This window comes from Gobius niger (genome assembly GCF_951799975.1).
Source record: "Gobius niger genome assembly, chromosome: 19".
NCBI lineage: Eukaryota > Metazoa > Chordata > Actinopteri > Gobiiformes > Gobiidae > Gobius > Gobius niger.
This window is the reverse complement of record NC_136870.1, coordinates 4,931,152-4,944,280: the sequence shown is the minus strand read 5'-3', so window position 1 is coordinate 4,944,280 and position 13,129 is coordinate 4,931,152. Positions and strand designations below refer to the sequence as shown.

The following is a 13,129-nucleotide window of genomic DNA, read 5'->3' as shown; positions in this document are numbered from 1 at the left end:
ACACTCTTTCTTGATTGATAATACACTGAATTCCATTGTCTGCACACAGCCACCCACCCCAATTCTCGCTCGATCAACGGAGAAAACACTGTCAAAGAACGGGCAGCTCATGGAATAACGTGCTATGTAGAGCATGGTTGCTACCTGTAAGTGATATTTAGTGGTCACTAATAAGAAAACCATCAACATCCATGACCTTGTGAATGACCGATCTCTTCTGGTCTGGAATGCGACCCCACCATCGAGTTGGCAGTGAATCAGAAAATGTCCTCGTGAAGCGTCTTGAGCGGCTTGTGTCATAAGACTCTGTTCCTGTCCACCTCTGAAGAAAATACAAGCTTTTATGCGATACGATGAAAGTTGGTACTTGGCATGAACAACTACCAAGTGAGGAATTTCTAAAAAGAACCGGACTGATAATTCTGGATGGTGTGGCACAGCAGCGCCTGTTTTGGGAGGAAGAAGACAGTGTGAGCAGGCGATAGAGGGACGACGACCACCTGAGAGGCCAAGGAAGATGTGAGGAAAAGTAATAGAAGAAGAAGACTTGGTCAGACGAGGCTTCAGCGAGGAACTGTCGACGGATCGAGGAACATGGAGAAGAGCCATTGCGAGTCCGATGAGGAACTTATGGGTGTTTAGAACTAACATGATGTTTTTTTGGATTTCAAAATTCAATAATCCAGTCTAGAAATTAAATATATATAAACAAAAAACGCAAAAATGTGAGTGAAATGCATTTTGATAATATGGTCCTTGAAGTTTCCTTTAGGTTGATTTGTTTGTTTCCATACAAACTACATAGAAACTTTATGGGCCAGCTCTTGTGGCGGCGCACGGGGCGGCGCAGGCTCTTGGCGAATTATTTTCCGAGTGGCGGCGCTATATGTGCCATTCGCCTCCGCCACCTGTGAGGGGGCGTCACAAGAGGAGGTGACTGCACTGATGGAAACACGGCTGACATTCACTTCCTCGTTTACATTGCGCTGTCTTGCGTTCTTTCTTAAGCCTTAGGCTCTCACAGGGCAAACTAAAAACTTTATTTACCCCATCGTGAGCTAAACCATGTTCACGTCTCGGCCCGCGCTTGGCGTGAACGCGAAGCAAAACAAAAGCACATGTTCACCCCACACAACCACTCTCCTGGACGCGGAGTCGATCTGGTTGGAGGAAGATGTCTGTGTCCACCCACTAAAATGCGCTAGGCAGTATGGTATCAAAAAAACTAGGCATCAAAAACATATACCAAAAAATAAATAAATAAATAAATCAGAGACCGAGTTCTGATACCGATACAGTTATTTGGTTGTTTCACCTCAAACAAATGAAACAACACCATGGAATAAAAGTTATTGTTCTGTTGTCTGGTTCTAGATGACAAATATTTTAGTATAGGTATCTAAAAAAAATACTTGATCGTTTAAGTACCGGTCTCGAAAACAATGTAACGGTACCAGCCCTACCTAGGACACACCGTAGTTCCATTTAGCACGCTTCTATTCAGCATGGCTTGGTTTTAGTACCTACTCAAGTCGAACTCAAGTAGCAAGTACTTCACTTCTCACGTATCTACTCTACCCATTAAACGCAAGGGCGCTAGGTTCTGGAGTGGCAAGATCACAAAGTGCGCTCCTACTGGGCGCAAAATGCCACGCTATCATCTCCGTTTTGATGCACAAGATCGGGCCCTATATGTAAAACCTGAAAATTCAAAAAGGCGAGTGTCACCCCTTGAACAACTTCCAGACTTTCCACAGGGTCAACATTTCATAACGCGTGTCTAAAGAAATGGCTCTGCTGTTGGCGCATCATCGCCCCTCCACAAATAAATAGCTTGCTGAATACTGAACATATCTCCACGGATCTGGTTCAGCTCTGGAAACTCCTAAACGTTCCAGCTGACGCGCAGATGTCGGCCCCCCCACGGCCCGGGCCTGCGAGCGTGCCGTTTTCTTGTTTTCCTTTCGTTCTTGACATGCATTCCCTTTCATCCGCACGACGCTAGCTGGGGATCGCATGCTAATGCCAGGTGAACGCGGGGTCAGCCGTACAAACGCTTGGTGCTTGGAAACGGCTCCGACTGACAGAAACCTGGGGCCTTCGGACGCCGTTGCATCACAATCCCCGTTCTTTTTATAACCGCGCTGCTCGCTGAGGTCACATGGCTACAATTACCCACATGTAAACAAACCAGCCGGGCACGACGACATTGCTGAATTCCAATCTCGGAGCTTGTCGGAATGGAGGATTTCTTTCACAGTCATTTCGCTGTGAGAAAGAATAAGCACATGCACATGGCCCTACAGTGATGAAAGTGCAAATGATTGATTCTCCTTTGGAACTCCTCCTTTGGACGGAAACGTTATGTATCAAAGTAGCATGGTACTGTATGGAACTGCTCTGATCTGGGGCTGCTGCTTGTTGGTCAGGTCTAGATTCAACAACACATGTGCCCAAAGAATTAGATCAGCTGACGACCTGAATGACCAGGTTATTCCTTAAAGCCACACCGTGTAAGATTTGACCCAAAAAAACAAAATGGAAATACAAGAATTTATTTCATGATGGATATTTTCACCATTGAAAAATACCTCAAACAAACATGTGCTTTTGGTCTGAGCGGCTCGCCTCTGCTAAAACATGACTGTGACTTTACCGGGAGTGGGTACGTCTCTAGCTCGTTTCCATGGAGACGTCAACTAAAGTCAGTAGAATTGAGAGTTAAACAGGTTAGGTCCTCATACAGATCCATTCTTTGAGCATCCACTGCAAAAAATAGGATTTTCTGTGTCGAGCTGGTCATTGAGAGCAAGTTGTGTGCTGATGGTACAGCATAGTCCAAAGTGTTACGCAGTGTGCCTTTAAATGGATGTCTTCTTCCTTGATGGCACGGGCATATTCCGAGATGACTATGCCAGCCAGGATTATTTGATGAAAGAGTGGTTCATGAGACACCATTTTTACGCGTGGATTGGTCATGAATCTTTGGGATGTGCTGGAGAAGGCTTTGCGCAGTGGTCACACTCGCCCATCATCAATGCAAGATATTTGTGAAAAACGTACTCTCGATCAGCGAATGGTGCTTTAATCAAAGCGAAAGGCCAACTGTTGCGTTTCCATCACTTAATGCACATTCTGGAATTTCGCAAAAGCAACTATTGATGGAAACATCTAATTTTGCATTTAGAACCCTTAGAGTAGAGCAGTTCATGTGAAGAGGAGAATCTGAGGTGGCTCCCACTGGTAGAAGGCTCCAGGGAGGACCAAGTGCACTGGTAAATGGTAAAATGGACTCCCTATATAGCACTTTTCTACCTTCATCAGGCCCAAAGGTCACACAGTCACTCTCTCATTCATACACCAATGCATTCAGACACCAGGAACATCAACGAGACGACACGCTCTACCAACTGTGCCACTGTCGCCCCAGGACTGGGGCTGGGTACCGTAAATGATACCAGCATGGTACCGTAAAAAAATGTTTGGGTTTGGTATCAAACCCAAACGGTATGGTATCAAAAAAACTAGGTATCAAAAACATGTACCAAAAAATAAATAAATCAATCAATCAGAGACCGAGTTCTGATACCTGTTGGGTCCAGGGACAGTTATTTGGTTGTTTCACCTCAAACAAATGAAACAACACCATGGAATAAAAGTTATTGTTCTGTTGTCTGGTTCTAGATGACAAATATTTTAGTATAGGTATCTAAAAAACACACTTGACCGTTTAAGTACCGGTTTTGAAAACAATGTAACGGTACCAGCCCTACCTAGGACACACCGTAGTTCCATTTAGCACGCTTCTATTCAGCATGGCTTGGTCGTACTCAAGTAGCAAGTACTTCACTTCTCACGTATCTACTCTACCCATTAAACGCAAGGGTTTCCACTGTACTGGACCGCAGTTGTTGAGGGCGGCACTCCCACGGATGTGCACGCTGGAATACACATTACTGAACGAAAAACAGAACGGCCTGAAATGTTCTGTAAGCCGAGGTGCCAAGGCAAATACTAGAGGAAAGAGGCAGCTAAAAGACAAACTGTGAAGGTAAGCTACATGCTAAAGTTATGCTAGCACCAGCTGAAGTTGTGCTCACTAGGGCTGTGACAATATATCGATTTTGTGATATATCGCGATGTTTTGATTATGATATGCGTATTAGTGACCGTTGTGCTAACAGTGGTTAAATACACTGGCCTAAGAGGGTAGACTGGGCACTGGGCTGGGTCGGACCTGCATGTGGAAACGGGGCCTATGAGTCTGGGCATCTCGGCTCTGATCCGGCCTCAGATAAAGTGGAAGAAAAGCGATGTTTCCGGAACTGTTCTTCCTTCACCAAATGAAATGTCAGATGTTCAAAGAGCTCAAAGAACAGGGCTGGCTAAAAGTTTAAGGGATTATGAATCACTCAGCTGTGAAGTAAACAGTGGCTCCTGAATAAAACGCTGGACCCCACAAAAGCTAGAAGAGAGCCGTGTGGACAATCCCGCCCACGCAGAGACAATGACACGCGAGTCCGACCAAAATGTTTAAGTTGCATTCACAGCGTTCCTTTGTGACACTAACAGTTCATTAAAATCCCATTGAAATGCAAGATGGTTTTCCTAATGGAGTTCCAGTCGTCAACGGATATCAACACACACTTTTTTTTTTTCCTTCCTTCTTTTAATCAAAGGAACGAAAACATTTCCCGGAACCAGAGGGGGGAATAATCAGAAATGTTTGGTGCCACAGACTGGGCTCCCATTGGCGGGCGTTCAAACCAAACAAGGACAAGGAAGTCATTAAACCGTCTAAGTCCTTGGGTGCATTTTCAGCCGCAATTTTCATTCAGTTTCTCATAACATCCACTTCTTCAACAAAAAAAAATAAACCACAAAATGACGTTATCCACTGAGGGAAATGACCCACAGAGCGTGCAACAATTACACAATGAGTTTCGATGCTAAAGTGGTTGCAGCTCAGGGTAAACCCTTGCATAACAAAGCACAAGCTCTCCATCGTCGCTTCCCTTTTTTGCAGCAGGCAACTTTTTTCACTCGCAAAACCAATGTCATTATAGTCAGGCAAAGGCACAATGCATTTGGAGCTGCTTTTTTTTTTTTGGAAATGTCATCGTGCAGATGAGCAATGACAGTACCGCAGTCTGATTCTGATTTGTTGATCTCAAAAAAAGCAGCAGGCAATGGCCAAACCGCGCATTCACTAAACGTACAATGAGGTCAGAGCTAGGGCTGGGTACTGTTAAACCATAACAGTCTGGTATTGGGAAAAAAAAAAAGTTTAGGTACTACTGGTATCGAAAACATGAAAGAATCGAAAGCAGGAACCGAAAAGAAAAAAAAAACATCTATCTTTAGTTTTGATGCTGTTGGTCCAGGGACAGCATTCTCCGACCTTTATAAACACAGACATCTCCTCCCCTAAAGCAGTTAAGTCAAGTTTTGAACATTCAGCATCATCTACCTGGAACTCTGTCCATCAAGTACTGGCATTCACAACTTCAGGTTAGCGGAACTAGCGTAGCCACATCGTGCAACGAGCCAATTAGCAACTTTATGGAAGATGAACAAAAACAAGATTTGTGACATGTTACTGTGAGGCCTGATAAAATAACTGTGGCAGCCAGGTCCCATTTCCCCGCCTATTCCTGCTTTGTATTTCTTCTTGTTCGTGTTGTCCTTAGCATTTCAATACACCTGAAACCCCACCCCCTTCATGAGCAAAAGAGGGAGTCATCAAAATGTTTATTGTTCGTGTCATCGGATTCAACTTGCACAATTGAATGCTCCATGGAAATGTGACTATAGTGATATTGCTGGGACTGGAATCAACTTTGCTTATTTGTCTTATTTCCCAGCCAGCACACTGATATATTCACCCCCCCTCTGATGTAACGTGGACTTTTTACTTAACACAGCAGGAAAGTAGCCATCTCCAGCACCCAGAGATTAGCCGCGCGCCCTGTTTCTAAAAGGCTTATGCAACATGACAATACTCAGTGGCGGCTTTTACAATCAGGTCTACTTAAGCTTATTTACCGCTGCCTGTCAGACTAAAAAGAAGCATTTACCCACATATCAGCAAATACACACAGAAACAGCATAACAGGCAATTCTCACTCCCAGTGCTCAGGGTATTAGAACCGACATGTAACTACACACAACAAGGCAGAAGTGTTCACAATGCTTTGCAATGAAACAGCCGACATCAGGTTTTTAATCCACCGACTGCGGAAAAACATGGATTTGAATAGCATTGCTATCAGCTGCTGAAGCCCAACAGGAAATGGGGCAGGCTCCGGAAGTCCCCTGCTGCACTGGATTTCCATTGAAACGTTTTATGCCTCTATAAGTCATTATATAACACAGGCTTGTCATTCTTACCTCCTTGTGTTTGTTTTGACATCGCTCTGTTTTTTCCTATTTTTCTATTGTCAGCCTATTCTAAATACAGGAGCTGGCACCAATAACCCCGCCAAATTGTTAGCATGAATTAGTTTCAGTTAGCGCCGCATTGAATGCTATGGGGGAAGCCACCCTCGCTTAGTCTATCGTTACGCTTTAAACAGCAGACTATTGCCAAACAACAGTATGCACACCGAAATGAACACATACATCAGTCACTTACTGGGCGTGCTCTATTATTGGCTGCTGTGAGGGTATTGGGGCTAACTTAGTTACTAAGGTTTGTGTATGTACAGGGGCGGGACTTACAGCTGTCAATCACTACTTGTACGAGCTAATACAAACTAACCCCTTTCCTGTTCTTTGTGTCAAACTAACATAATAACAAATGAATGTCCAAAAATGACAGTTTAGGGCAGGGGTCCTCAAACTACGGCCCGCGGCCCCCGAAATCCCTGAGTATGTAAAAACAAAAAAAGTAAGTCTCTCGCCCATTCCTATGCGGAGTTAGGATGTTTTAACTAAATAACCAGTTTACTCATTCCAGCCACTAGGGGGCAATTTGAATAAATAAAAAAAATATTCCACAGGTGTCCAGCAGAGGGCACTTACATAAGAGATCAGAATATAAACACATTATAGCCACGTGGTAAATGAAGCTTACCACCACAGAGTGTGGAGAGAATGAATAATGACTACAGTACGTTGAGAAACTTGTGACACAGGCTTGTAAAGCACAATACAAGTGTAAGAAGTTATTACTTTGGTCACATTACATAATGATGTTTTATTTGAAAATAAAAATAAATGTAAATTAAAACAAAGTGTGAAGACTTGATTACTATTTTTGCAAACCACTACAGTGAAACAATTATGTGCCTGAATCAAGTGTTGATCTTGTGGATATAGTCGTGAGGACGACTGTGCAGGCGAGTCATCTCTACTTCACAATGAGGCATTTTGTCCTGGGTCATACAATTCTATGTAATAGCCAACCCGGTCCGGCCCCCCATCACAGTCAGGAACAATAATGTGGCCCCCAAAGAAAAAAGTCTGAGGACCCCTGGTTTAGGGCTTTCCTCACCTAGCCCATTGAAACCAGCCACCCCTGACTATAGTAGAGATTGTGCTATGCATTTATACATGTCCCGTTTTTGTGTAAACAAGGCAAAAAGCAACCAAGCGCTCACCTGTTCATGGTACTCGATCCCCATACTCAGCGTGTTGATCATGATGGCGATCATAATCCCTCGTCCAAAGTATTTACTATCCACAATCTTCCGAAACGTGTCGCACACCAGCCTCCAGAAGCGCACCACACTGGCCGCCTTCTTGCCCAGGCTGCGGTGCTTCTTCCTGGGCTGCCGGCTGTCCCTGCGGTCCCGGTGGTGGAGGTCCTGGGTGAACTCGTACACGCCCTCGCTGTCCGAGTCCCCGGGCGTCTCGTTGCCCCCCTCCGCGGCGGCCGCCTCAGACTCCTTGGCGCAGTAGGGGCAGTTCTCCGGGTCCAGGGGGTAGCCCGCCGTGTCCATGGCCATGCCCGAGTGGCTGAGGTCGCGGGCGGATACTTGGCGGGAGAGCTGGGCTGTGGGGGACAGAAAGAGGGGGGGGTCAGACAGACAGAAGACTAAGAGATGGACTGATTTCAGATATCATGGAGCCAACATAGCTAATATTTGAGCAATTTGGCTGAAATTACTTTTCAAACACAAGCTTCATGGGAAAAACATATATTTTTACTATATCAAACTATATATATTCTTTAGCTTCCCCAGGGTAAGTCGGGTCTTACTGTGCCATGTTTATGTACCTGATTACTATGTGTTCATTGATATGCACTGTCCCAACCAAAGTACATCTAACTTATTAATGTAAGCCGCACTAATTACTCCTAAATCCAAAACAGCCTCCAGACTTGCCTGACATCTAAATCTGCAACAGTGTGAAAGTACTGGGTCAGATGAATTTTTTATCTTGTTTGGTTTATGCCTTATTCCCTTATTCAGTGGATTGTATAACTTTGACTGTTGTTTACTTCGACTCTCCGTGCTGCCAAAATTTGACCAGAGTAATGGTGTTCGTAGCTTCAGGGAATTGCATGCTAATAATCAAAACACCTGTGGATCATGACCTGGCCGTCAACATGGCAGCCTCCAGGAACCGCAATGTCTGATGCAGATTGATTAAATCATATAGTAGGCACTTGAAAGGAGTTTAAAGGTGTCATCACAGGTTTTAACAAAGTAACTACACCCACAGCTGAAGTTGGGTTGGCTTAAGCTGTGGATGAGGACACCAGGACAAGTTTCAAAGTGAATATGCCATTTCTCATGTGAAAGCAAAGAACCTCCAGGCTACTGTAACTTTAACTACTGGGGGCAACACCGGCTCGGATGAGGACTTCATTGGGGACATGTGCAGGAAAAGAGTCTATTTCCCAAATTACTTTTAGCCATCAGATCACGCAATGTGGGGCTCGTGGTGCATTTCATTTGTACTCAGATGTCGGAGTGGGAAATTTCCACCAGAACGCGTCCCGATTTCAGATTTCATACTGGGAAAGTCAGACGATCCTTAGAAGTCATTTTTACTTGTGTGTTCTTAACTCTTCAGATTGTCAATATAACCACACTGTTTGGGTTTGTAAAACAAGTTGGTTAGGACCATATTTGCTCTGACTTGGACTTTGTTCGTAGCCTAAAGCATTAGCATTTGTTCCACTGACATTATCCACACGAAGACAAAACACTTATATTTTCAGAAACTTTCTTTGTCAGCACGAAGCCAGCTTAGATAATAGAACAAGATGTACAGGGCGCATGTGCAGTCAACTTTTTGTGGAATGTAAACAGTGAAATTGAAACTGATTCATGGATTTAGGATCTACAGAAGAGACGATGTACTGCCCCCTTGTGGGAACTGGTATTTGTGTTTTGAGTTTTGTATATTTTGTCCTCTTGATGCTTCCGTAGTTCAGTGATGTTCCAAGCATTGACAGCAGTCTCTCTAAAATTAAAACTCCACAGTGTTCCAGCCTGTACCTTTCAATTTGGCTCTACAAAAATATCTGTCTGTAAGTATTGAGATTATATTGATGTTAGCTTCCATTAAACACCAAATTTAGTCATTTTAGTAAGTTTCCAATTCGTGATTTCCAAGAATATATTAGGCGCTAATTACGTTAGCTTCCCTATGGGTTTTTCCATGTAAGTTAGCATCGTGCTAATCGCTCGCTAATGAGATTGTTTTTTTGTTTGTTTTTTTAGTTATCTCTGAGCTACTTATTTTATATTTTCCACCAAATGAGATTGTAATATGGACTCTTTGTGTTTCTGTATGTTACAGTTTTACAGTGCTTCAGCAAATCTACACCAAAAACAGCAAGACGTTTCCTGGTATTTTATTGGAGACTCTTCGCTATCTGTGGAGCTAGTTGATACACTAGTAAAGGCAGAATAGATGAGGAGGAGAGTTTATTCTTCAGACGTAACGGGACTAAAGCAGAAAAACCTGTCAGTGACTTTTACTGTCAGTCCAAAAACACAGACTGACTCGTGTTTTTCTACTTGTCACCTGTGGCTTGTGGACGGCAGTGGAGCAAAGAGGAGCGGAGTCAAACCATCATAGATCCATGAGGAAAACTCATAATAAGGTCTGTAGATTATGGATCACATGGAGCTGTGACGTCATCGCTTTAGTAAAAGTTGCGGAGACGTCGCAACAACGGAGCCACGTAAACGGCGTTTTGAGGTCTTTCCACTCTCTCTTTGCGTTTGGTCCTCAGCTTGACTTCGCATGGACAGGGCCTAAACTTTTTGACTCGACAACTGGAACACTGAAGCTTCGAGAAAAAAAAGAATGACTTTCCAAGCTCCTCCAGGACAAATATAACGCAGCATTATTCTGCTTTCTGACGGGATAATCATCTTGAAAGCCAATCCAACATTCAACAGGTCTAAGTCAAATCTTGGGACACAGACAAATAACGCTCAACACTATCTACTAAGCCACCAAGATGATCGCCAACTTGTCAGTCCAATGCCTTACTAAAACCCCTTCCCTCTTTCTCAAACTCTATAACACGGTGAAACTCCCGGGACATGATGAATGGACACGTCTTTCACATTTCACACACTGCGGTGATTGGAAAGTAGAGTGTGATGTAGATTGATTATACAAATCAAGTGGTTCAGACACATTGACAAATCCAGGGACTCTGGGTTTATATTATTTCTGCGTGCGCGTGTTGATCGTTGGCGTTTGAGTAATGCCTTGTCACTATTGGCCCGGATAGCTGCGAGCGTGTGTGCAGTCGGAGCAACTCTGACTTCTAAACCGACGCATTCCGACCTCTCGCGGGCTCGCTCCATGACTGACGAGCATTTATCGACATGTTAATAATTAGCACGTGAGCTCGAGCTAGCGGGGCCGCACGTTTCTTCTTAGCAAATCGAAAGTTTGAGAACATTATGGGGGACATTGTTTTAATTAAACCCGGCTCAGTTTAAAAAGATGCCCTCGATGTTCTGTGGGGCTGGCTAATTGCACTCGCTGTTTTCCCCTCCGCGGCAAAGAAAACTACCGAAGACGGCTTAGTCAGGTGGAACTAATGGGAGTAATCAACACCTCCGGGCTCAGAGAGATTTGAGAGGAACCTTGTAGCGTCGCTAAGTCGCGAAGAACAGAGCAACAGCGAAGATGTGCATGGCATAATTCTCTTAAGCTTAAGAGGGGTCACCAAAGAAAACCAGCCGCATTGGGAAGAGTCATTGCACACACTCAGTCGTACTGGGCAATGGATAAAGTAAACCTGGAACCGAGGGGTTTGAGCACCCGAATGATCCTGGAGCTCTGATGTCGGGGCGTCGTGCCCCTGTAGGGTCTCCCAGGGCAAACAGGGCCAAGGTAACGGGGCAGACAAAGATCGGTTAAGAAGCCCCTTATGAGAGACCAACAGGCCTGGTTAGAACCATGAGGCCGTCCTTCTGTGGATCCACCACCTGCAGGATGTGATTTGGGCAACTCCAACAACTGCCCCACGACCCGGCAACGGACAAGTGGAAGAAAATGGATGTTTAAAGTGATAGTCTGTCATTTTGCATAGCGAGGAGAGAGAGTGAAATTTGAAAGGAAACAATCAAACTCCTCCCGTCTTTAACCAATAAGCTCTTCTTAGTTTGCAAAATGAGGAGAGCAGAAACATAATTTTCTAAAGTAAGCGATTGAGCTCCTCCCCCTCCTCCTGATTGGACCTGACAGGCTGGTTGACGGGAAAAGCTCGTCTCATTGGTCAACACGGGAGGATTCTAGACTCTGATTGTTGCATGTTTTATAACATGTTTAATACATTCAGATATCCAGATCACTTTTAAAGCAGAAACATTGTGATTACTAATGTTGTCCCTCTGATCGTATATGTACTGTATATGGAATGTCTAAGTAAGTAAATATAGCACGTTTTTAACACAGAGGTGTAAGTCAGCCCGATGTGATGTGTTTCTATGTTCTAATCTAAGTCTGCCAAAATAGTGGAAACAACAATGTTTACACTTCTTTTCAAGCAACCAAATAAAACATTTTTGTACCTAATATGACAAATAGGATAAATAATTTAACCTGGCTGTGTCCTGGCCATTTTGATACCAAAAAGTCTTATTTTTCTGGGGCAGAAACTATGATTGAATCACCCAAAGTAATAAAATAAAGTCGGAGTGGCCACGTATTTATGTTTTTACAGGATTATACACCAGACATTTTGGTAAAATCAGCCAAAAATATGGGTCCAAAAATTATCGGTGCATATCGGCATCGGCCTTAGAAAAACTCATATCGGTCGACCTCTAGTTCAGTTTCTAATGTAGTTCTATTTAATCCTTGTTTTGGTCTTTCCTCCGCCCCATGAGCCTGTCCGTGGAGTATGGGAGCGATTTCCGGTATGTTGTTTGTTTGCATGTCTACCGTTCGCTCTAACCCACTTTTTATGAACATTAGAGACGTAAACTCTGAGGGAACATGAGCTGTCACCGCTGAAACCAAACTACAGGCTGCGATTAGCTGCTCACAATGGGCACTGTCGCAGAGTTTCTGACCCATGGGCGTGTTGACCAAGTTGTCTCCGCTTAACCTCTGTGAGTATCTTCTAATTCTGCGATCTTTCACAAACACTTTACATAGATGTAGTTAGTTTTAAGGTGAGGCTGCGTTTCAGTTTCATGCAGCTAAAATCTGGAACAGTCTTCATGAGGATGTGAGACAGGCCTCAACTCTGACAATGTTCAAATCCAGGCTGAAAACAGTTCTGTTTGCCCGAGCATATGACTGAAAGTATTTTATCTACACTCTTGCCTTTTACTGTAATTGATTAATTTTATGTTGATGTCCAGAGGAGAAGGAGCGACAAAAACAGAGGTTAGGTAACTTTGTGTGAACGAGCAAGAAAAATAGTGCTTAAGACAGAGCGAGTCAAAACAAGACTTAAAAATGGTGCTCAAGACAGAGCGAAATAGTGCTCAAGACGGAGCGAGTCAAAACAAGACTTAAAAATGCATATAACTGAAAGTATTTTATCTACACTCTTGCCTCTTACTGTAATTGATTAATTCTATGTTGATGTTTTTATTGATTGTATTTGTTTTCTTATATTTATGCAACTGTGAAGCACTTTGAATTGCCTTGTGTATGAATTGTGCTCTACAAATAAACTTGCCTTGCCTTAAGT

General features: G+C 43.7%; 1 protein-coding gene across 10 annotated transcripts in view; it reads right to left on the bottom strand.

Moving 5' to 3' along the window:
- cacna1g (calcium channel, voltage-dependent, T type, alpha 1G subunit) overlaps nt 1–13,129 on the bottom strand; it is a 347,077-nt gene that overhangs the window by 224,937 nt on the left and 109,011 nt on the right. For all 10 annotated transcript variants that reach the window (XM_079577933.1, XM_079577934.1, XM_079577929.1 and 7 more), the window contains exon 8: nt 7,602–7,996. In XM_079577933.1, coding sequence (XP_079434059.1) covers nt 7,602–7,996 — 395 coding nt within the window. The remainder of the gene's footprint in view (nt 1–7,601; nt 7,997–13,129) is intronic.